The sequence below is a fragment of the Cinclus cinclus genome, chromosome 17, assembly GCF_963662255.1.
Source record: "Cinclus cinclus chromosome 17, bCinCin1.1, whole genome shotgun sequence".
Classification (NCBI taxonomy): domain Eukaryota; kingdom Metazoa; phylum Chordata; class Aves; order Passeriformes; family Cinclidae; genus Cinclus; species Cinclus cinclus.
The window spans coordinates 8,172,357-8,197,933 of NC_085062.1; the positions used below are offsets into that span (position 1 = coordinate 8,172,357).

The window sequence follows — 25,577 nt, forward strand, 5'->3', positions numbered from 1 at the left end:
AGAAAAATGTTTTAGATCAATTACAAAGAATATCCAACTGCCATTCAGAGGCCAGAAAGAATAAACAGTTCACAATTTATGTTCCCACTCTGGGCTTACTTACAGCACCTTTGTCAAACAGCGAAGATACATTGCTCCAACCTCTCAGAAACTCACCAGAAAACTCAAAGAAAAACAATTAAGACTTCCAGAAAACGTAATTAGCAACCAACACATTTGTAACCAAGTTCAACACCCTATTTTACAAAAGCTATCATCATAACTGCTTCTTTGCATGTGAAACAACCTATCCAATCATGAGATAATGGTAGACTGGAGAGATTATGAGCTGTTGAAGGAAGCATAAGCCTAAAAGACAAAAAAAAAATCCCCAAAAGCAAACACAAATAAGAAAATATTTCTCAACCCCTCATAAGGAAAATGGCTTTATATAAGTATGAAAAGAAAAACAAACACCGATTTGTACCAGTGAGTTCAGCAAAAAGAAAAAGGTGGTTTTAGGTATACTCTGGTAAGGAGGCTTCATGGCTTTCAGAGCTATTTAGTGTCTAGAGAGAAATAAGGAAAATTGAAAATGTGAAGACAGACTGCTGTAGAACAGAGCAGCTGCTCCTTTCTTACCATCCCAAAAGTCAATGGCAAAGCTGTTCAGTGGCACATTAAACATATTCACAAGCTTCTGCTGTCCCCCCAAAAATACCAGGTTATGATTGTCACACAAAGTGTACTTCCATGGAAGAATACATACTCTCAGGAAAAGCAGGCATCAAACACAGGAGTGCCAAACAGTAGGAGGTTCCTCTGCTACATCTGTTTTATAATATTTATTCTTAGACAGTCAATGGTGTACAGTGATTATATGGAAAATGTGAAGTGAAAATAGGCTGTAGTCAATAAAGTCAGTAATGGAAAATCCTACCAAAACCACAGAAACCTCACTTTGCCCTGGCAGATATTTCTTAATTTTCCTGTAGGGACTGGCTGTCAGTGAAATAACTGATAGATCAGCTAGGGAAGAAATACTTCAGCTGACTAAAAGCTACATCTGAAAGACAAGATTCAGCAGCTGACTGTTACACAGAGGGTCTGAAGAAAAGGCAATAATGAATGCCATAAGCCAAGCTGCATGCCATTACTTTAGCTACACATAAAAAGAATAAACCCAGCTCCCCAAATCCTTAGAAAACAACTCCAAAATGAACCTTTTTTAAGCATGGCAAGGTTTTCCCAGGCTACAGGAAGAGAGCAGCTGCCTTGTGTGCAATTAGCAGCTTCCACAGAGATTCAGTACAAATAATCAGAAGAGCCTCCTCTAAAGACAGAAACGAAGAAATTGTAGAGGACAGCTTAGAGACTTTAGAAAATAATTATGCAGCAGGCAAAATTGTTGTAATCTCTTCCTCCTAACCTTGGAAAAAGCTAGATAAGATTACAGGCAAGGAGACTTGAACAGAATTTCAGTATTACACGAAAGCTAAGAGCTAGGGTTTGTTACTATTAAAACAAAAGAAGAAAGATACTCTCTGGTCCACAGTGAAAAGCAAGAACTGAATTACAGAAGATGTCCCTGAATCTCTCAACTCAAGTAGAAAAATGCTCCTGGGATAGAAAGGAAGAGTAATGACAAAGAGAGCTCATTAAAATGACAAAAAGCCCCTGCTGACTGGAGCAGAAACAGGCTAAGCAGAAAAGCAGAAACAGCATTATTGAGAAAGACTTCAAGGTTGGAGCTGCAAGGAAGGGGTTTTGGCTGCAGAGCTGACAGGAGTGATAACACAGAGTGGAAGGGAGATCCAGGGCTCTGCGAGGGACGGGCACAGTTCTGGCTGTAGCTGGGGAGGGCAGACACTTCTCACCCTGTGCCAACAGGACACACTGACAGCAGCTGCCCTGCTGGAGGGGGCTGTGGGGCCACTGTGCCCCTACAAATGATGATGCACAACAGGCAAAGCACCAGGAGCTGGCTTTTAGGCTTCTCCACGTGAATGAAAACAACAACAACAAGAAATCATCTGAGAGCAATATAATAACAGGCAAACTTGCTTGGCATTTTTACTAAGTCATGGCAGAGAATAAAAAACTGCATAATGAAAGATCCAGGTATGTCAGTCAGTGCTTCATGATTTGGAGGGACAGAACAGATGCTACTGAGACAGAAGAAATTACTTCCCAGCTAAATAAATAAATAAATAAATAAATAAATAAATAAATAAATAAATAAATAACAGCATCCTATTTATATATTTAGCTTCCACTTCTTGAAAACAAATGTTCTTGCAATCAGTATCAGGCCTTTTTAAAACAGAGATGGCTTAAACTTGGATGAAGCTATAAAGCAGATGGGAAGATTTAGGAGGATCATGTACACACGACCGTTTACCAAGCAAATGAACTGACACCATCAGTACCACTAACATACTGAAATATTTGCAGCTGCACTGTTGAGCAGCCTGTGCCTCTGTGTATTTGTATAAAAGGAAACAGAGACATTAAGTTTGTTCCTGATAAGATGGTGGTTCAAATAGTTGCATCTCCAGAATAATTGGTAAAATCCTGAAACAAACACGAACTTGTAGTTTTCATTTAAAAAAATCCCTCCCTCATCACCTTCTTGTCATGCCTGTTGCAGTAGATAACACTTCTTCATTGTTTTAATAATTGTGAGCTTTCATTATGTAGACAGAACTGATCATGTAGCCAGTCTTTAGAAGGGACCAGTGGGACAGCAAGGAATTGTGTGACACTCCTGGAATTGTGACAAACCTGTACAGCCCACAGCTGGTTCACATTTTGTTTTGTGGTTTATTCATTGAGAAAGTTAGAGCTACACTAAAAAACAATGGGTAATTAGGAGCAACACAGCATTCAACACAGTTATACCACCTTAGATCAAGCACTGTAAACTCTGCAATTCCATTCTATCACTGGCCAGCAACAAATATATGATGTACAGTGTAAAAGGGAACATATTCCAACACCTCTCTCTCTCATCTTCAATGGATCTGCCACTGTGGGACTCTAAACCACAGGGAGCACTCAATAAGGGGTACTTTCTGCTGACATGCTTGGTGGTTTTTCAAAAACTGCAATATCTATAGTGCTCTGTGATACCAAATTCCACAGCTTAACAATGGTGCAAGCAAACTTCACCTGCTCCTTTCCTCCCCCCAGCCTTCTCCATAGGCAAGGACAGTGAGCACAGCTGCTCCCTATTCACCATCCTTATGCCACTGCCAATGTTATCAATGCTATCAAATTCTATTGGATTCCTCTGCTCCTCATGCAGTATCTTCCAGCAGAGGAGATGCAAGCTAAATAGCTCTTTGTGATATGGAGAGCAGTACTTTGAAATCCTGCTCTCCTCATATCACAGGGAGAAGTGTGATAACTATGATCACACTGAAGACTCAAAACCAACTGAAAGGTACAGAATGGCATGTTTTCTGTTTTATTCTCTATTTGTTCTAATTCTTCACACTTGGTTTGCTTTTCTGAATACCACTAAGCATTGAGCTGACATTTTCCAAAAATCGTAACATCTCTAAGCTCATCCTTCTGTAGTCTTAACAAGTACAGAGCCCATCACTGGAAATGCAAATTAGGAACATTCCTTCTGTAAGTAATTGCTGTGTAAGTAATCAGCACTGAATCTCACATGCTGCTTTAGCTGCCCACTAATACAAAGTCCTCTTGCAACAACAAAACATTAACAGTGTAAACAGAGAAACCAAAGCTTGAAACACACAGTTCTGAGTTTACTTTTGAGGCAAACATGATGCTGCTTCAGATCAGTATTTTCACCCAGCTTTCAAAGAAGCTGTTTCCAAGTCAGCCTCCAGATGGAAACAGTGATGCACTCATTACAGCAGCCTAACAGATTCTTAGTCACTCAAATCCTGATAATTATTTTATCAAATGAAATAACGTTTTGGCAATCTTTCCAGGACAAAAAATCACATTAACACTCAGTAAAAACCCCATATTCATGGTTACAGCAGTTCATTTGTGAAGACCATGGCACTAAAATCTGTAAGAAAAGTTCAACTCACCTTGAGATCACACGTGGTGTTAAGCAGCAGATTTGAAGGTTTGAGGTCACGGTGAAGCACGTTGGCTGAATGGATATATTTTAACCCTCTCAGAATCTGGTAAAGGAAGTAACAAATGTGGTCGTTGCTGAGGTGTTGAGTCTTTAAGAGCTTGTAAAGATCTGTCTCCATAAGATCTTGAACAATGTATCTGTGAGGCAATAGATGTAAGGCAGCAAAAAAAACTTCGTGTCATGGCAGACAGCAACATAGAGTACCCAAGGAAACTTCTATATTTTTTCTATCTTATTTGTCTTTTGATGACAATTATGAAACCACGTAGTTGATTCTGGCCTTAGAAGTTTGGAATCCAATCAATCCTGTTAAGTGATGCAGGCCTTTATAGAATAAAGAGGCACCAGCATGTGATCCTCTCAAATTAATCATCATAAACCTCTATTTCTTCATAGTAGAGCTTGACTTTTATTTCAATCTTAATTTCATCTGATTCCTATCCTGCTTGCCAAAAAACAAAGGGTGGTTTTTTGGTTAATGAGTAATAAGCTTCCAAGACACTTGTTTGCAGTTGCATAAAATCAGGAAAGTAGAAGACTCATCATTGCTGATCACTTCTCTCTACCATCTCTCTATTTAAAAAAATTCAGCTATTCTTCTCTACTACATATATTTATTATGCTATACTGAACACAACAGTCCTCTTATCACAATTAAATCCCAATATACTCAGATGATTTTTTTTTTTAAATAAGATTGCAATGGAAGTTAAAAGCAGGGATTTTTTTGTTTGTTTTGACAGGAATGAGTTCAGTAAAATTTTCTTCCCCTTTAATTAAAAAAAATCTGAGACAATTATAGAGTTTGGCCATTTTACTTTCTCCTCAAAGCAATCAGTTCTAACAGCAGCTTGGCTAAGAGCAAACATAGTTTTAGTGACTAAACCAAATCTTCTCTACAATGTTAAGTTATTTGCTCAGGAAGACAAAAATCAACATCTTTCTCTTTTCCTGGAAAAGGAAGAACAGAACTATTGCTCATCTACATCAAATCTATAAATTGATCAAATACTATTAACTTCCCTTTTGCTTTACAGTAATAGATGCCAATTTCTACTAATATTTAGGAAGGAAGAGCATGAAGGGAAAGAAACAATCAAAAGAGAGGAGGCAACCATTACTAATGATGCCAAATAACACTTTGAAAGGATACACATCTTTCATCTGTTCAATAGTTGGAGCTCTGATAATGTCATTTATTCCAATAATATTCTCATGCCTGAAGCGCAGTAGGATCTTGATCTCTCTCAGAGTTCTCTGGCAGTATGTCTGATGCTCAAAAGGACTGATTTTCTTTATAGCAACTCGAACTTTGTTGACGTTATCATAAGCAGAACTAGAAGAGAATAACACCAATTACAAGAAACATTAAATTCATTCAATTCACAACAAAAGAATGTGAATTCAATTAATGTAAGGGTGGTGCCTTTTGTACACATTTACTTTCATCAAACGGGGAGAGGTGACAGTGACATCTTTCAGCTTGGTGAACTGACAAAACACTGTTGTTCTTTCACCAGCCTGTTTGGGTCTCTACAAGCATTGGCTTTCCCAGCTGACTTGGAGTCTCTGATTCGTGGGTACTGCACAACGGGAAAGGGATTTGTCCTCTTTATCAGCCTGGGCAACAACCAAGTCTGACATTTTTTCTAAATGCCACAAACATCCGAAGTTTCAGACAGTTCATCTTGAGTTAACCCATTCACTCTGGGGTGCAGAAAAACCTCCAGAAATCATCTTTTAAGCAGCAGAATTCCACATCCTGCATCCAGCTCCAACGAGTAATACCAGTTACCAGTAATACAGTCTTTCATGCTTCCATCAGTCTACCTGTCAGCACCTCCATAACAGACATGGAAGAACAAAAGGGAGAATTTGTGACAACAACTTTCCAAATTCAATTGCAAACATAACAAGAGTTTGAGGAAAGAAAGCTGTATCCAGGTACACACGTGGAGAGGAAGAAGGCAGCAGCACCACAATAAGGATCACAGTGACTGTGACCCACAGTAAGGAACTCTCTGCCTCCTACATTTACACAACTCTTCCCAGGAGCTCAGAACTCCATTCCCAGCTACACCAGTAATCCAGCTCAAGAAACAGTGTTTCTGTTTAACCTGCCTACACATTCATGAAGAATAACACAGCCTGAGTCTAATTAAAAGTCTCAGTAAAACATACCTAATTTTCTAAAATCTGGACTATGAATCCTAACAAGTTTTAGTACGTTTTCTATGGTCTTGCTTATATGAATGACAAAGCATCTAATTATCATCATTTCTAATGTATTAGAAATATATTGTATTTTAATTAATTAGAATTCAGATGTGTTTATATTATTCTTGTCCCTACTCAAGCTCACTACTGCATTATTAGGAAATTAAAAAATAATCAAGCCTACATTTCATAAATTTCTGTTAGCCTCAATTATTTCATATAAAAATATAATCATACTAGCCAAGGAGGCTTTACATCCCACTAATTTTCTATAATTGAGTCCCAGATCTTTCTTTGATACTTTTTTAATTGGCCTTACTCTGTTGAGATGTCCAGGTACCTGGTGACCAGGTAAAGCAGAATAAAATGCAAAAACCCAGTTAGAAAAGGAGACCTCAGAGGAATTCAAATGCCTGACCACATCAAGACTCTTCTACAACTAAGCAGAGATAAGGTGCAACAAGATGTTTTTGAGATGGTACTGTCACCACTGGATGCAAAACTGTTTAAAATTTCTCACTTTCATCATTAAAATGGACATATAATTAAGCCAATTAGGGTCATCAGCAAGATCTTCATGCAGCATATGCATATGTAATGACATGCTTTTTGCAGTTTTCCCACACAATCCCTTTGACCTGCCTGCATCCCCAACCCTGGCCTGTACCCACAGACAGCACCATTTATCTGCCTCTAGAAACACTGAACTCAAATGCTCCACGGTGAGCTTTGAAATGCCACATGCTGAGCAAGTATTCATTACAACGACTACTGCATATGTATAGATAACACATTAGCAGTTCCTCGTCCCAAAATAGATAATAACTGAGTGCCTAAGTGGAACTTGGCATCGCCTCCAAGAGCACTTGGGCTCCAGTAGTTTTCTTAGCTCATCACCTGTGGTGTTTACAATAGACTGGTGAGGTCAGACAAGCAGAAAACAAAACCAGAAATAACTCTGAAGCATGAACAACCTGGATTTGGGAAAGAAATGAAAGAACCCCATGGGCCATTTCATTATTATAAACAAACCTCCTGGCTCCTCCTTTGGTACTGACCTGAGCATTTTTTTCTGCCACAATGCAGAATCTTACTTCCTTCCAAAAGACTGGACAGCAGCAGCTATGTATGCAGAGTACAAAAAGGCAAAATGCCAGTATTTACCCATTGTTGCTGCTTAAGTTAAAGCCCCCAGTCCCTTAAAATCTTTGATAAATCAGTTATTGCTTCTCAGGCAAAGGTTGCTTATTGACGGAAAATATGTTATCTTTCATTGTACAGATTAAATGAATTCATCAATTAAATACACCAAGATTTCCTCTCTTGTAGCTGTTTCACCTACAATCTGTCAAGCATTTTCTTAGCAAAAGGTTTATGCTGTTATTTAGAAAAGGATGGCTAATTTTGCTTTCTGATGGTTCAACTATAATACACATGGATTCGCTGAGGAGAAAAGCTGTATAAGTGAAATAAAGATGCAATCAGTTTTCTCCCCAGGGTACCTTCCCTACACAGTCATCTTTCTGTTTGTTTCAGATTTCCCCACACTAACACAGCTAGGCTTTCATTGACTCAGTTGAGGGGAGCAAAACTGAAATATTGCTTAGTTGAAACATTAAAAGGGACACTGGATTTATTTCTGATGCCCCACTTTTTGAAAGATGGGCCTTTCTGTAACATGATTAAACATCCAAGGTATTATCTCAGCTTTGATGAGCAAGAAGCTAATCATACAAGCAGTCAGGTACACTTGGTGGTGCATAATATTTTAAATGTCATGCATAATGCAGGTACATGGAGAATCTCTATTATCTAGTTAACAGCTTTTCACATTCTCAACCACAGCCCTTAAAGCACATATTACTTCAAGTAAACTCTGTGACCCTTTAAAAATGCTTCCTTGATTTGACACAGACTATAGACAAGTGTAAAAGCTACACATCAGACTGAACTTCAGTGGAACTGAAGAGTCAGGCTACAACCAGACCCCTCTCTGGCCTATGAAGCCCTATGGAAATAACAGACTGACTATGCAGGAAACACCATAAACTCACAAAACTGGGTCCTTTGTAAGGCACACTGAAGAACTTCCCAAGCTTTCCTCCTTTCCCTGCCACCAGCAGCAGATTCACACACTCCTCCCCAGAGCCCTGCTGAAGAAACGTTCTGCTCACAGTGTGCGTTCCAGTTTGCAAACAAAACCACTCTGAAGGTGTGAATGCAGGCACCCTGCAGCCCAGCACGTCCCTGCGGTTCCAGCCGCAGCTGCAATTACTGATCTCATTTTGCAACTCCTGATCACCCGTGCTCCCCCTGCAGTCCGACCAGGATCAGCTCCACAGCACATCCCATCCGCCTCCCAGCACATCCTAAATTTAGATTGCTTGAATTCTGGCAATGCTGTCCCGGTGTGCACAATGTAACCTATTTGTCTGCTGTCAGCGTCTATTAAACCTCACAACAACTGGTTATATTTGCAATCAAGCAGTTAACTGGGACATCTTCTGAATTCAGGAACATTCTATTATCTTGACTTTTTTCCAGAGAAGATAAAAATCTGTAAAGTGGGAATAACAGTTCCCACTTATTATTAAGACACTTTATTAACAACTCTTAGAGTGCCAGTTTATAGCTTTTGGTTTCTTATCGTTAAGTGCATATACTGATCATGACCCACAGAACTGTCCCATTACGATCAATCTAGTCATCAACATTTTAAATATTCAGAAGGAAGGATTTATTTCCACCCCAGTCGTGTGCAGCCTCACAAGCTGAAGCCACCATTCAGCTGTGAGTGCTATTTATCTGTAATGTGAAAAATTTAAATACAGATTTTGCAACTGCCCACCTGTTGCATCCACAACATTATTCTTCTTTCAAGCTGTGGTTACTAACCTGCGACAACTTGCAATAGCACCGTTATTTAGATACTTTTGCAACATTGTGTGGAAATCAATACAAGTCCCAGCAGTGGAGTTTATCATTCCCAATTTTAAGTATCTTGATAACAAAGTTTTGACTAAGTAAAATATCAGGTACAGCTGTAAAAAATAAACAGAGGAGCATTTATAACCCAAGAAGTTGCATCACATAACTTTTCGAGCCGGTTTTTATCCTTCTACTCTCTGGTACCCAGTTCCTTTTTAAGCAGAAGTCCAGGGCAGGGCAGGTTCCAAGAGCAGTGACCAGAAAGGCACCGCAGCTCGGAGCGCTGCCTGCCCAGGCAGCCTCGGGCACGAGCCCCTCTGCCACGAACTGCGCGGCGGCAGGGGAAGTTTTCACCGAGAGAAAGCTCAGCCCCTTCTGCCCACAGTGCCTGCTGCACGTTCTTCCACCCATCCCTGTTCCTCGCGTTGCTTCACTGGGGCAGAACTGGAACAAGTGAGAGCACGCTGCGGCTGGCGGCAGGAAGGGAGCCAGAGCCAGCTCCTGCAGTCCCTGCATCCCACAGAGGGCTGGCCCTTCACCCTGAAACACAACTTCCTGCAGGCTTCCCCCACCACGGGATGCTCTTCCAACATTTCGAGGATTATTCACCTCGTGGTTGTTTTACAGGCTGCTCTCAGCACACACGCAAAATACACGATGCTACCGGCAAACATCCTAATTACAGCTGGAAATAATAGACTGATTTGAAGTTTAAAAGGGGTATTTTTTTATCAGTAGTTTTGAGTTGCTGTGGAAACAGGTTTCCAAGGGCACATCCAAAGATAAGAATCTTTCTGAAATATCGGATAATTCTGCTTACACTCAGAATAGGAAAGGCAAAAAAAAAAAAAAATTCCAAGCAAGCAAGCTGATCTACGGAGATCTTTCATCTTTTCATTCAGTCTACATTTAGCTCAATCATGGACATTTTCACAACACACTGACATTTATCAAGTTACAATGCAAATAGCTTAAACTTATTTTTAAGACTGCTCTAAATAAAATAATGTAATAATATGACACAGTAACAACCACCCTAACAGACTGTTTGCTACAACTTTTGGGGGTGGGGGAAGGTGGTTGCAGAAGTGCAGATTTACAGAGGGTTTGGGGGTATTTTTTTAATAATCAGATATTAACTCTTCCAGATTCTTCAGAATAATTCATTTCTTCTTCTACATGATTAAACCACAGAGAGCAGCAACAGTATATGGCTTTTTTAATAAAGAGAAAAGACTGGAAAAAGGATAAAAATAGTCAAAGACTATTCGAGGACACTGAGTAATAGATCATTTTTACACTGATGAATGTATTTTTTGAGGCCAACTGTAAACACCTACGTTTACTAGAAAAATTTGTTACTTTCCTACATTTATTCATAATATTTTGAGGTGTATTATTCATTAAACTTTTTTATTAGCACTAATTTACAAAATCCACACCTGGTTTTAGAAGGAACAAGTGCCTACTCATATTGGGAGACATTTGCCATGTTTCAAGAAACCTCAGTTTATGAAATGACAACCCAAGTCACACTCGGTTTCATTTTGATTTCTCAGCTTTCTCTAGAAGAGGTTCTCAGTAACAAAGCATTTCTCAGGTTTGTCAACTGAGAATTCAGAAAACAAACTACAGAAACAGGGGCATCTTAATACACTTCTACTTTTCTCTGTTAGAGATTTAGTTTTACAGACTAACTCCTACCATGCAGGAAAGTCAGCAATCCATGAAAACGGGGAGTTACTTCACCATTAGGCTCTTTAAAAAATAACAAACAAAAAAACAACAAGGAAGAAAAGAAGCATAATTTCTAAATCAATGTCCTTTATTTTACCACAAGTCCATAGCAAGGTGCCCATGTGACCCCTGCAGACTCCACTGTGCTTTTAGTTAACCTCTGAGGTTTACTGGGTCAAACTGGAACAGCACTGCCTTCACCTCTACCACCTACTGTTTCAGTCATCTTCCTCTTAACAATCCAAATCAATCCTGATAGGAAAGCTTCCTGCTACAATTACACCAACTCCTTCCTCCCATGACAAAGGTGAATAATTACTGTGAAGTGATGTTACTCAGATCTGATCTACTACAGGTTATTGCCCTTCACACCACAAATTCTTAAGGCACTTTAAAAACTTCCTAAGGAGATTTGCTTTCATTTCACTTCATTGTATCTGCTCAAATAATTCTAATTAATTCTGGTGAGACACTGGCACAGACTCTGTGAGAGAGCAGCTCTGGATGCCTCATCCCTGGAGGTGTTCCAGACCAGGCTGGAGAGGGCTTGGAGCAACCTGGTCCAGTGAAAGGTGTCCCTGCAGGGGCTTGGCTCTACTTGATCCTTAAGGTCCCTTCCAACTCAAATCATTCTAGACTCTAATAGGTTACAAAGACACAATTTTATTTTTCACAATTTGAAAAGTAGTGTTTCATGGATGCTTGCAAAAAATTCAATTTGAAGCTAGTTACTATGCACATAATAATTACTTAATTGTATAATTCCTTAGATCACTCCTAGTATTTTGAAAACGAATAGCTAGTCATGCAAAATGGAGTCTGTTAAATTAATTACTTTTGCCAGAAGCTCAGTCAATTCATAATCCTGGGTGTGGCAGACCAGATGATTTGTGTTTTGTTAGCACCTACTAAACAGAACTATGAAGACCAGCAGTTTTAGAACTGCACCTTAATACTGGCATTAGAAAAATACTGGATATTTCACCCAAGGTTCTGTACGGTTTGGCAAAAGATGTTATTTAATTTTACGGTGCTTTGATTAATCTTAGTTCTTTGAAAAGGACTGAAAAAAAAACCCCAAACCAATTCTCTCAGTCTTTTCTGATATGTGTTTTTCTTTCCACACCTTTAGCTGTAGAACACTGACTTCAAACCACCATGTATGCCTACCCTGTTTTATGCCACTTCAAGTCAGTCTTTAGAAAATAGAAAACTCTTACGTCTCACTTTATCTACTTCTTCCCTTCCTACTTCCCTGCCCTATTTTAGAGGTTTACTGGTTCTCCACTGCCAGTATTTCCTTTGATAGCATTTATGCCAAATTTAACATACTTCACCATGTTTAAAGGCCCTTTGGCATCTGTGAAATAAATTCTTTCCAAAGGCATCCATCTCTTGATAAAATATTATGTTATTAAATATCACTGTATTTTTCCTCTGTATATAAATTCCTGTGGGAATGAATTTTGGGCTAAAATTTTAAGAGCTCAACAACATGAGACAACCTAAGGCCTCAGTGAGTTCAAAGGAGTGACTGTGGTTCACTCTCCCTTTTATGCCTCACATCCCTGCCCTTTCTCACTTTTTTGGTTGGAGCAGTGCCTTTTTTGTGTCAGTTCAGAGAACTACAGCAGCTCCAAGCTGAAGCAGGAACAATAAAGAAGCCTTTACCTGCTTAGTCCTATTCCTTTCCTGTGTCAGCACCGGCACTCACAGGGCTTTGAGTCCATCATTTCAACTTCTCACCTTTCAATTTTATTTTTTTATGCAGTCACTCTTCAGCTAAACCAGCCTTCCAGCACAGCAAATGTTCCAGCTGTGCAGGCCCCAGCACAAGAGAGGAGGAAGGAATGACAGAGCAGAGGTGTGGAGGGAAAAGTGCCCCTGGAGCAGCAGCATAGCCCGAGATCAGCACAGGTCAGCCTGCAAGGCTCAGCCCTGCAAAGCTCAGCTCAGGTGCCTGGGCCTCCCAGGACAGCTCAGCCTCCACACAGCCCATGAGGTGCCCCCCTCTTCCCCCTGTGCTTAAGGCTCCTCAAGGGGCAACAAAAAGCCACTAGGACAGCAAAGGACAGGTCAGTAACATCACCACTGTTACCCCAGAGCCTGGAAAACAACCACCACATCCCCAGGCAGCAAAGCAGGAATCACAGATGTGTGCAGGAAACATTTCCCCTTTCCTAGAGAGAAGGAAGAGCACTACCAGAGAGCTGTGAGCAGTGATGGGATTAACAAATCCTCCAGTGTGGTTTTAGTCTTTTGTCTGCTAGCATTCTAATTTGACTTATATCCCAGATACTCCTCCTAAAATCAGCTTCTTTAATTGATTCCACACCATATAAATAGCTTATTTAATTGATTCCACACCACATAAATCTTCAGAAGAGATAGTTCACAGTATTTCATTCCAACAGAAAATAAAACAAAATCATCCATGTACACTCGAAAGCAAAGATTTTCCTAATCCCGATGTAGAAACATCAGTGCAAAATGAAAACTATCCCAGAGCACTGATGAAAACAAGGTCATTGCTACTGTCCACTTTGCCATAGTTAGTTCAGTATTTCCCTTGCAAACCAAAACACAACAAAACAACCAAACCACTAGCACTGACTGTGCATCTCACCACTATCAGAAGTTATTTCCCTTTGTATCAGAATACAAGGCATTTTCCACATGTTTTTTCCACGTTTCTACCAAGACGTGCCAACAGTAAATCCTCAGCACATTCACAGCTTGGTGTTCTGTTCAGAGGAGGTATCAGCATTAAGACATGTTGGCTACAGTAGCTGAAAGGAAGCTATTTCATAATTATGAAACACTCAAAAAAAATCCAATATAAAAGTCAACTTGAATGTCATTTGGGATACTTTGCAACATCCAAATCCCAATAAAATTGAGCACATTCTGGACTGAAGCATTTTGGGGAGTATTGATTTGTCGTGCTCTAATGACCTGAAATTTTACTCAGGACACATCAGCAATATTTGGTGGAGCAATCTGCCTTCCTTACAAAGAAGCAAGAGGTAAGGTACTGCAGTGGCAGCTGCTAATTTTAAGAGAAACTGCAAAATGAAGTAATTGCACATTATAAACTGTAAGCCTAATTGTGAGCTGTTCATACTTAAAACATACCCACAATACAGACAAATTACTTTCCACCATGTAACAAAAACTCTCATTTGCATCCTAATCACCACAGAGTATTTCAGTATTTTATGAAAATTCTCTTAAAATACAAAAGAAGAACTTCCAAGAGAAAAGATTTCCTCTTAGGGGAACTTAGGCTGCTGTGATTTTGGGTACTGCAAACAGATGGACAGCAACAGCGTGTGCACAACTCTGCTAAAACTGGACTGTCGAGAAGATTCTGCCCAAATCTAACAGAAAAATATTTCTATTACAGCCTTTGTACAAGGCAATCCACAAACCAGTATTTAATCCACCAGTAAGAGGTCACTGGGCTGGAGGGGCACAGCACAAGCCCAGGCAGGGTGGAGACATTCAGGGCGCCAGGAAGGTGCAGAAGGGGCTGAGGGGGACCCGAGGCCGTCCCTGCGTGGCCGTCCCTGCGCTGGCTCTCCTCAGAGGAAATGGGTGGAGACAGGAATGCTTGTGAAACACAAAACAACTCCTGCACCCGATGGAGCACGGGAAACCCTGCCAAAGGACCTACCAATAGCTCATCAAGTAACCCCATCTGAATCAGGGACATTCACTATGAGCTGGATCTTACTGATCTACCTGCTCAAAGCTGACAATGAGCTGTGTGTGGCTTTTTGTGCACCTTGCAAAAGGATGAGTTTGAGAATAGCTTCTTCAACAAAAGATGCACTAAAGCAAAGGAAAACAAGCTCTCTTCTGAAAAGGAGATTCATCCACGAGCAAAGCAGCACCTTTAATAACTGTCCTGCCAATTAACAGAACATAGATTCCACAAGATAAATCACCTGAAATGAACTATACTGCTGAATTTCACATTATTACACTATTATTTTCATCTACCTTACAACACAATAATGTAAGTTATATTTTGAATACATTTATAGCTCCATACCCTTCAACTGAGTGATCTGGAAATCAAAATCAAATGCAATTGAAATCACTTAATAAAATGTTTCTGGGTTTGGGATTCTTTTCCAGATATTAAAGTTCCTAAAATACTTCACTTTAAGTGAAAGCCTTCTCCAAATTACCAGAACAACATCCAACTTCATCCAACAGCAGTGCCAGCTCCCAGCAATGAAGGCTGACCAAGGACTGGGCTGTGTTATGCACACAGCCAGCAGGTCAAGGGAACTGATTCCTGCTGGGAGGGCACATCTGGAATTCTGCATCCAGTTTTTCTCCCTCCCAGTACTGGACCAAATCCAGCAGGAAACTATTAGGATGCATAGGGAGCTAAAGGATGTGACATGAAAGAAATAAATTGAAGATACTGGGTTTGTATAGGCTAGGAGGGAAAAAAGGGGTGTTGGTGGAAAACATTCAACTGCTCTTTCAAGTTATATAAAGGGGAATCACTGAGAAAAGTGATCCAGATTATTCTCACAAACAAAGAGTACAAAGGACAAGAGGGGATGGTCCTGAGTGGCAGCAAGGCAAACTCTCATGTTTTTAAGGGGAAACATATCACTGGACAATTGGTTTAATACTAAAACCAGAAGCTGCCCATAGATGTTGTAGAATCTCCATCCCTGGAGATTTTGGAAATATTGAGTGGACACACTGAGCAACTTGGTCTAATTTTGACATCAGCCCTACTTTGAGTAGGAGGGTGGACTCCATGACCTCTGAAAGTCCCTTTCAACCTACATTATGCTGTGAAATATTCCATAGCAAGATGTTATTAAATATTTTCATTAAATACCAAATAAATCAGTTATTTTCATTTCTAGATCACAGCTGAAAACTAACAAAGCATCGACAGAAAAAGCATTAAAAAAACTATGTTGGTGAAGTACTAGTTTTCAACACAAGCTGAGCTCTACACCTACTCAGTTGGTAAAGCACCAACTCTTCTGTGGGCTGTAGATCCCCAGCCCTGAACAAGAAGCCGCTGAACTAACAGAGCCTGGTGTCCTACAAATACACATTTCTAGTCTCAGGAGTACCAATAAATCCATCTGTGAAACTGGGGCATGTCATGTCTCCTCGGGGAGTCTGATTGCTCACATGTGACCTGATACAATCTCTTCCCCAGTGGAGCAGCATACAAGATCTCTTTACTCAAGCAAAATATCTATTTTTGCAAAACCTGCAGAGTAACTCTCTGTCTTTAACTATCTCCAACTTTTACCATCTGTCAGATTTGATGGAAGGCAGGCAACAGGTACTAGAAACATACACAAGGGTATGGGAGATGGACTGATGCAGCCACCTACACAGGCTGTGAACATATAAGCCTTATTTCCTTAATGAAGCATGCTTCAAAGAAAACCCATACATTACCTCTCTCTGTTTCTATGGGACGGATCATGCTGTGCTACTAAACTATGTATTTATTTATAAAATCCAGGTGTCCACGAGCTGCACTCTTCAGCTAAGCCAGTACCCCATTGCTCTGGGCTGACAGCCGAAGCTGCTGCCTCTCATCCTCCTTAAACCTGGAAGACAGCTCTGACATGGAGAGAGTGGCTGCTGCCCCTCTGCTGCACAGCTTGTGAGGGGCCACCTGTCCATCATTGGGGAGAGCAGGAAAAGCAGCTCTAATTTCTCCTTTGGGTTCCCACGCCAGGTTAGGCAAGTGCTAGAAGCTTGAGTGACTGAATGGAAGTGCTTACATTTGCCTTCTCCCCAGAGGGAAGAAGCTGATAACTAGCCACCAATTACACTCCCTAATTCCCTCCTCTGATCCTTGCACTGGGGCGGGTTGGCCAAGCTGTATCAGCTCCCTGTTCTCCTTATCACACAGACAGAACATGTTAATTAGCAGCTATCACCCATACCCAACCTGTGCTCCCTAAAAGCACACGCAAACAAGGGCACGGATCCCTTCGCTGGCTCCATCATTAAAGGGCTCCCTGTCTCTCTGGATCAAGGCAAGAGTTAACAGAACAAACGTGACAGGCTCTTTCTGATCACTGCCGCTCAGCAGCCCACCCAGCCACCAGGCTGACCCCCACTGAGGATGCAAAAACCACCTTTTTATGTAACTCGAAAGGAACTATTATGCAACCATCAACTCCATTCAAGTTTTCATGTTTCAATATGAGTATCTATGCCTTGCAGATCATTCTATTCCTAATTTCTTTATCAATATGCTTCTCTCAATTTTAAATTACTGTTGCTCTAAAAGTGGGGCTGTTCCATGAGTCAGGAGAGAAAAGTATAACTTTAAAGAATCTACTGACAAAAGTTTTAAGCATTCTTTTTAGTATTACTCTAACATTTATCTATTGACTACATAAACTTCTACTCTTCCACAGCACACCCGTAACACAAAGCTCTCTTTGTAACATGGCAAATTCAGAGCAAGAAATCCAATATTTGAGCTTGCAGATTGTTTTCTTCCAACTGCACTCATCTGCATCCAACTGCTTATTTATAAGCAATTATTTGCAGCATTGATATTACTTCACATTCATATAAGTTTGATGACAAAAAAAAGCTTCCAAAACCTAGGATAAAAATGGGAACATCCCTATCACATTCAATTCACCATTTCTTTAAAAAATGATTATTTGTTTTTTACTGTCGAATTATCATCCTTACCAAATTACCACTGACCAATGGGACGAAGAACAAGTCACGCTGGAAATTTAAAGCTCAACTCTATCATGGTTTTATTGCTGTTCCAGTGTGTTTGAAGTGTGGCTTGTTAATAGGCTGCTTCAAAAAAAACCTGCTACTACTACTACTACTACAACAACCAAGGCCACATAAGGGGAGAAAGAAACAACCTCAACAACCTTTCCCAATTTGTTGTGTCTGAAAGGTATTTCTGAAACTCTCAGACCTGGTCTAAAAGTGGGTTCCATCTGACTCTGATGTTGATAACTCCCTATCACTAAATGAAAGGGAAAGCCACTTACAGAACTTTACACCAACGCCCCTCAAAACAACTGATAATTCTTGAGTGAAAGCAGAGGGAAAGAAGACAACACAACATTTACATATATTTGGATAAATTAAGTCAGAGTAACAAACATGACTGTATGACTAAGTAATTGCTCACAGAATGTCCTGCAGTCCTAGGAATTGTTGAGGATTTTGGCTCAAACTTTGCTCTGTGCTCAGCCCTTAGTTTCACATGCAGAATGACTGAAATAAAAACGGGCTGGAAAGGGGCTCTGACCTTAGCACACCACCACCTCAGCCTCTGCAACAAGAGTAATGCACAGCCTGCATCACAGGCTGAACGTTTCTGGCAGAGTTGAACTGGAGGACATTAGGATGGGGTTTGGCCTGATAACGTGCCTTTTCTGCTTACGAAGCTGAGAAAGTGCAACCACAACACAGCAGTAAATATACTGCTCTGCTGAGTTTATTTTTACTCAAAACCCGATTATGTAAAAAAATGACTGCACTAGGGAAAATAGTTAGATGCCTTTAAGGGTTTTCAAATCCAGATGAGAGAACATTCACGTACAGTCTCTTCAGCCAACATCTTCCTCTGTTTCCTGTACTGGTATTTTATGTTGTGATCAATTATTTCTCAAACATTATTCTCTCTGCTGCAAAATCAAAATGGAAGACTGACTGTAACAGCACTATCCTAAGAATACTTCATTTGCCCTTTTACTCTTATAATTGAAAGCATTTTATTGTTTTCAAATCCCTAATCCAATAATCTAGAAACAAAAGAATTAGGATAAAAATGAGAAAGAGAGTGAGGGATTTTAAGAGTCAAAAGACACTCGTTTGCCATGTAACAAGCCTTATGGCTTACACTTGTAAATAACCATCATCTCCGTGGTCCACATTAGCTGTGGGTCTAAAACAAAACCATTAGGGCCTGCTTTGCTTTCCTTTATTGAAGTGTACAAATTTAAATGGATTTTGCAGTTGCAGGAAACATCTCCATCTGCACACTCACAACTTGCCCTCTACCCCGCCCCCCGAGGGAGAAGCTTCTGCGGATCCTCACTGCATTAGAAACCAGAGCAAGCACGGAACAGAGAGCAGCGAACTGCACAACCTGCACGGCTGGCATTGATGGGTAATCGCATTTCATCGCAGCCACTACAGCACAGCACAGCTGCTATGGCATTAGCTACAAGTGTATCCAACACTCTCCCGACCAAGTACATGCTATAAACTAAGACTTTGTTCCCTGTCATTTCACACCCAAGGCACAAGAGCAATAATCAAGAGCACAAAATACATAACGTGGCATTTTACGTTAATAATTTTATATTAGAAAACACAGGAGCCAAGTGCATATTTCAATGGAACTGGAGATTTGGAATTTTTATAGTAATTTTGTACATCATTCACAGCAGACACAAAGTATCAGAGGAAGTTTTCAAATAAAAAATAACCTTTTGGATTTGGAGGGGAAACAGCTTCAGTGTAGAAGTTTACCACACACCATTTGGAGGGGTAGAAGTGGCCCCGTTTCCCCTGTATCTGATCACTGGCACAGAGATGCCAAAAAAGGGCATCAACTGCCATCCTGCTGCTTCTTGCAGTCCCTGAGCTGTGGTGAAATATTTCAGCTTTTCACTTTGTTTGTGAAACAGTTTTTAACACCCCACTGATGTGAACTAGACTGTCCCCAGCACATATTCCCTAGGACCTTCAAAAACCCGACTGAGTGCAAACCAGTGCAGCCACTACTGAGATTATCTGCACCCATTTCCTTGCCCTGTTCAGATGATAAAATAACCATAATAAAATACACCCTGTACCAGAAGCTACATCAACAAGTCTTGGACTGGATATACTGCTGCAATTTCTAACACTGAAACAATGACAAGGATATTTTTACACTGTAAACAAGAGAGAGGTTCATCTCCCAGCTAAACTCAGGCCTAGATGAAAGCTCCCTCCCTGAAACACACAATGACTTCATCCTGACAGGCCAGCACAGTTCAGAGACTATGTGCAAAAACATACAGCTATAAAAATCTGTAACACACAGCTGAAGGCTGTAAGGTGCCCTCGATGAGAAATGCATATGCTTTACAAAGGATTCCTCATCAGAGAAAGAAATTAATGCTGATAAAGCTTTCATAAAATCACAGCCCATAAGTTGCTTTTAGTACCTCTGGTGAAAAACCATACCGAAGAAATAGAGGCAACATTGCAAAAAAGTTGATAAAACAGCAACAAAAAAGAGTTTTTCATCTGCATCCCTTAAGTTACTTCATTACTTCAGGACTACGTTTTGGGTTGTTTTGTTTTTTTTTTTTTTTTTAACTAATGGAAAGGGTTTTACGAATGGAAGACAAAAAATGAAATCCTAAGTAAGGCTACTGAGCATGCCAGGTTAATAACCCAGTCATTAGATGCACAGATCACACAGCATCACCCCAGCTCATTGAAACTGCTAAAAAAAAAAAAATCCATCTCACACTCTTAATCCAGTTAGTTCACGTTTTTTGTAGTTCGCTCACCTCGCTCCTTAAGACCAATGTTACCCACAGGAAACATACACGACCACTTTTTAGTGAGACTCAGCCTAAGTCTTTATAATGCAATATAATTTAGAGCTAGGGTAGCTGAAGAGAACTTTCGCCTGCACACGTTAACGCAGGCACTAATCCGGCCGGCTGTGCAGCACAGACAGCACGTCCTGAGCAAAGCCAGGCACCGGCAGCAGCTCCCATGCTCAGATTCACCTTTTTTATCCCCCATGACCTCGGGCTGCTGCAGCCAGGTGAGCCCTCGCAGGGCAGTGGGAGGGACGCGGGGCTGGCCAGCAGGATTTACCACCTTCCCCCCTTCCTGAACGTCTGCAATCGCACTACGGAGACGGAGGAAATAACGAGAGCGACCAACTCCAGAGGCAGAAGACATTAAAGAAAATAAACGCAGGAGCGAAACAAAACGAGACGCTCGGCTGCACCCACCGACGGAGGGATGGGGGGTGCAGGGAGGGAGAGGAAAGAAGGGTGATGCCGGAGAGACAACCTCGGGAACACGGAGGGAGAGGCAGAGCTGAGGAGATCGAGGCAGAGCTGCTCCCCCTCCCCGAGGGCAAGGGCGGGCCGGGCCCGCGGCCGGGCAGGGCGGCGGGAGGGAGGGCGGGAGGGAGGAGGGAGTTGTCCGGGGCAAGGGCGCTGCCCCGGCGGCCGCACTCACCACACCATGCCGTAGGCCCCCTCGCCGATGTAGGAGAGGTTGGTGTAGCGCGGCCCCACGTCGAACACTTGTCCCCGCACCATCTCCGGGCCGCCGGCGCTGGCGGAGCCGCCCGCAGCCCCTGCCCCCGACACCGCCGCCATGTTGTCCGTGCCGGGAACCGCGGTGCCTGCGTGAGGGGGGGCGGAGGCGGGCGAGGAGGGGGGCGAGGAGGAGGATGCGGGAAGGAGGAGAGAGGAGGAGGAGGAGGAGAAGAAGGAGGAGGAAGGAAGAGGCGCCGCCCGCTCCGGCCGCTCCGCCGCTCCCGGCCCGTCGGCCCCGTCAGCGCCGAACCCGCCGCGGCCGCTCTGAGGAGGCGCCGCCGGCCGCGCGCGCGCACCGCCCGGCCCGGGAGCTGGAGGGGGGAGAGTCGGGGGGGGGGGGAGGGGGGGGGCGCGAGGGCGCGCGCGCAGGGAGCGGCGGGGGGCGGGGCCTCGCGCGACGAGGGGCGGGGAGGGGGGCGGGGCCTGGGACTGCGGTAACCGCAGCCGCTGGGGAGGGGGCGCGGCGGCCGCGGGTCACGTGGGGCGCGGGGCGGGTCACGTGGGCGCGCTGCCGCGAGGCGCCATTAGAGGCGTCAGGTGAGGGGCGGGAAATGGAGCCGGGTCCGGCCGGCCCCCGGTGCTCGGCCCGGCCCAGGAGCTCTGCCGCCGACTCCGGCGCGCAGCTTTGCAACCTCTTCTCAGCGTGTTGTTTTTGCATGTAGTTACTTTTTTCTTTTTGCTGCTTCCCATATAATTGTAAATAAACTTTGCAGGGAAGGTGAAATCTCAGTTGAAAGTTTGTCATGGTTTGATCGCTGCTTGCAACAGTGTCGTACCTTTTCTGTTTTTCTGCAAGGCAGTTTTCCTAGAATAGCTTTTCCTTGTTTGCAGGAGTTAATGTACAAGGATCTTAACTCGGCTTCTGCCTTTTTTTGTGCAATTCCCTAATGACCCTGACAGTACTAACCCCTGGTTACTGCTGACATTCTCACTACTGACACATCTCTGCTGCTTCTCATCTGTTCCTGACAATGTCCTGCTTCTCCCAAGTCCCCGAGGTCATTTCTGGCATCCCACCTTCTTCAGGCCCTTCCTGCTCCGAACCAGCTTCCTTCGCCATCGGCCACACGGCCTTTGTTTTCCCATCTCGGTTTTCCGTAGCTGTCCCAGCTGTGCCGTCCCCTGGTCCCCCGGCTCCCCTCCCCGGGGCTCCGGGCCAGCTTTGCCCAGGCCGGGAGGGCAGTCCTGGCTCTGGCCGCTCCCCCGGCCGTGCCCAAAGCCTCTCCCTTGTGCCACCCAGCCTAGGCTGATGGAGGGAAAGCTGGCAGGGGCGAGCACCAAAATCTGATAAACTCCTCTCCGTATTGAACAGGCATTCAGCTCTACGGCTCGTGTTTTTGTGTATTTGAGTGGGATAATGCTTATGATGTATTAATTTTTATGCGTGTATAATGCTTTTTGTTTCATGATGTTCTGCACTTCAGAAACACAGCGTTATTTTTCTCAGGAATTTTAGACAGCAGTAAATGCGAGTGTTTAAGTTTTCTGAAACCAAGTAAAATATTATTTTTAAGGCTCTCGTAACTCTAAAACTGAAAAATTGCTTACAGTTCTGATTACATACATAAATAAATCTGTCATCACCAAATGCAAAACAAATTATTATGGAGAATGCATCTTAAACACAGCCTGTCATACCAAATTTAATTAAAAACTGGTGTGTATCTAGATTATTTTCTACCTTCACTGGGATATGTCTGATCAAAAAGGAAACCAACCAGGCAGGCCAGGAAATCGTGGAAGGACTGTCAGCTCCTTCGAGTGCTGTGTTCAAATATATGTCTAATCCAATTAAGCCCGAGTAAGTGGTCAGAGGCTATGGCATGCTCTCCCAACAACTCCTCCCGTGACAGAACTCGGTGCAGTATTTCAGTGAAGCTCTGCAGCTGCTGAGATAGGCAGAGCAGATGGGAGTGGTGGCAGTAGGTTTTCAGCCTACTTAAATAAGCTGCCATTACCTGCACTTACTGTTGGGTCTTTTGCCTTAACAAGGTGACATTAAAGCCTCGATTTTGTTAAGCACATAAACATGTTTTAAGAAGATTATGAGTTCCATGATCAAAATAAAGGGCTGTGTTTGGGCAGAAGAGGTGTTACTTACTAAAAAATGATAGCAGATACTGAGAAGAAGGAGGAAAAAACCTTTTTATTTCAAACAAAAAATCAAAGCACTGCTGAGAAGAGTTTGTGTAAGCAGAAACAGGAATATTAAGAAAAATATAAGCCATAAGCTAAGTCTGTGTAAAAATGCCATGGTTTGGACTGTCTCCATCTTCAGCCAAGGTCAGGAGTCACATGAATGAATTCATCCTACAACCAGGATCTAGAAATTCCCTGCACTGTTACTCGTTTCTGCTTTAACTGTTAATTCTTGTTCTGTAAATAGGTCTCTTGAAAAGGGAACATTGTACCACAAGGGCCCCAAGCCTTGGGATCAGCAGTGCTGGGTCAGGCCAAGGACAAACACCATGGAGCTGCCCTACAGTGCCCCGCTGTAGTGGGGGTGGGAGGCATCTCAGATCTTTGTGCTAACTTAAAACTGAATCCCCATCTCCTAAAATCATCATAATTATACTGGTTGTGTGATTTACGTGGGACATTGCAGCCGTGGCTTTCTTGGCAGCATGCTGAGTATGTCAGCATGATCCTGAACCTCCCCATCATCCCAACAAAACACAGGCATTAAATACATACAATTTTACCAGAATTATTTAAAAAGACCTTGAGTCTTTGTGTGGGGGTGATGAGAGAGAGAAATAAGACACATTAAAATGTTTTATAAAGATATATTTTAACTTCTAAGACACTCAGGAACCATGGTGATAGTTCTTGAAATTCCTTAGATATGAGTTCTGATCCACAAGGGAACTATTCTAAGATTCAGAAAGAGCATCAGCTGCTAATAACTTCTAGTCAGTGCCTACCTGGGCTTGGCTGAACGGGTGACACAGCAGAAATCCCTTGAGACTGATCTTCATGTGAATGTCGACCACTGCTTTGGCAGCGTAAAGCGACCTCAAGAAAAATGAGGCTCTTGCTGTAACCTTGCACTGCTGGGGGGTTAAAAACAGCCTCTCATCCAAATTGCTGGGCACTTGGTGCCAGAACAAATTGGCTTTCCCCCCCAGTATTTCCTTTTTTCTGCATTCAGCATTCTGATGGACTTTGCATGGAGCTTACTGTGGCTTAGACACCATGGAGCTAAGATGAGTAAACAGATTGCTGTGGTTGTTCTGTGCATGCCAAGGGGAGCACAAAAGATTATTAATTGCAGAATGATTCTGTCAGTAACAGCCTTGATCCTGCACTGGGTATCATTCTGTCACTGTCAGAACCTGTCACCGTTATAGGAGATGTCTTGTATTATCCATCATGTTCTGGTTAGATTTGCTGTTCACAAATACGGCTTGAAAACACAGTTGCAATTTCAAGTCATTTTTATGTTCCTTAGTTTTGAACAAGGAGCTTATAAGCGTACTCTAACTATTTTTTAAGGGATCCATTTTACAGCAACCTTAAAAGCTCATCATACAAATCTAGCTATTTTAATTAATATACTGACATTTTGTTGCTCTCTATATAAAATTAAGTTGATTTTATTTTTCAGCTGCAGTAGTAGCAGTATCCAGGCAGTGTCCTGCAGTTCAGTAATGGAAATTTCCCAGCCTCAAAGCACACTCTGTCTCAGTCAGCTGCAATAAAACTCTGAGTGATTTCAATATTGTTGTGTGCCTTACTTGTCCTCAGTTATCTGGAGCTTGTATCTTTTGAAAACCAGCTACTCTTCATGAGCTTGCTTCATCTTGCCCAAGACTTAAAATTCAGTAAACAAGCTGGGGGTGATAACAGAATTGAATCACCAGATAAAAAGTTATTTTACAGGACTGACAAAACAAAACATATGTGTATTCAGTATTTACACAGCATATTACAGTGACTTGTGAGTTCACTGAGGTCCTGCTATATGACCCCTGTTTTCTGCTGCTGAAGCTTTATACACTGGAAGGCTATTAAGTTTTTACAATAAGATTTAGCTAGCACCTAATATCAGTCTATTGATCTCTGCATTTCTGGTATCATTATTTGCTTAGAAGAAAAAAAAAAAGATAAAATTATTACATAATCTCAGAAGTCTAATAATTTACAGATACTAGAACATGCAGTGTGTTTCCCCCACACTTATTCTTGGTTCAGCTGTAGGCAGGACAAGTGATGCTTCCAGCAAAGGCAGAAGTCAAAGCATGTAGAAACAGGATTATTAG

At 42.1% G+C, this 25,577-nt stretch overlaps 1 protein-coding gene across 1 annotated transcript in view; it reads right to left on the minus strand.

Annotated features, from left to right (window-relative positions):
• The window catches only part of MAPK1 (mitogen-activated protein kinase 1), a 34,392-nt gene extending 12,827 nt beyond the window's left edge, over positions 1-21,565 (minus strand). Inside the window, exons 1-3 of the mRNA XM_062504078.1 lie at positions 21,233-21,565; positions 5,256-5,438; positions 4,050-4,239 (exon numbers count right to left, since the gene is read on the minus strand). Of these exons, the coding sequence (XP_062360062.1) occupies positions 4,050-4,239; positions 5,256-5,438; positions 21,233-21,375 (516 nt within the window). The 5' untranslated portion in view covers positions 21,376-21,565. The remainder of the gene's footprint in view (positions 1-4,049; positions 4,240-5,255; positions 5,439-21,232) is intronic.
• Positions 21,566-25,577: the final 4,012 nt, after the last annotated feature.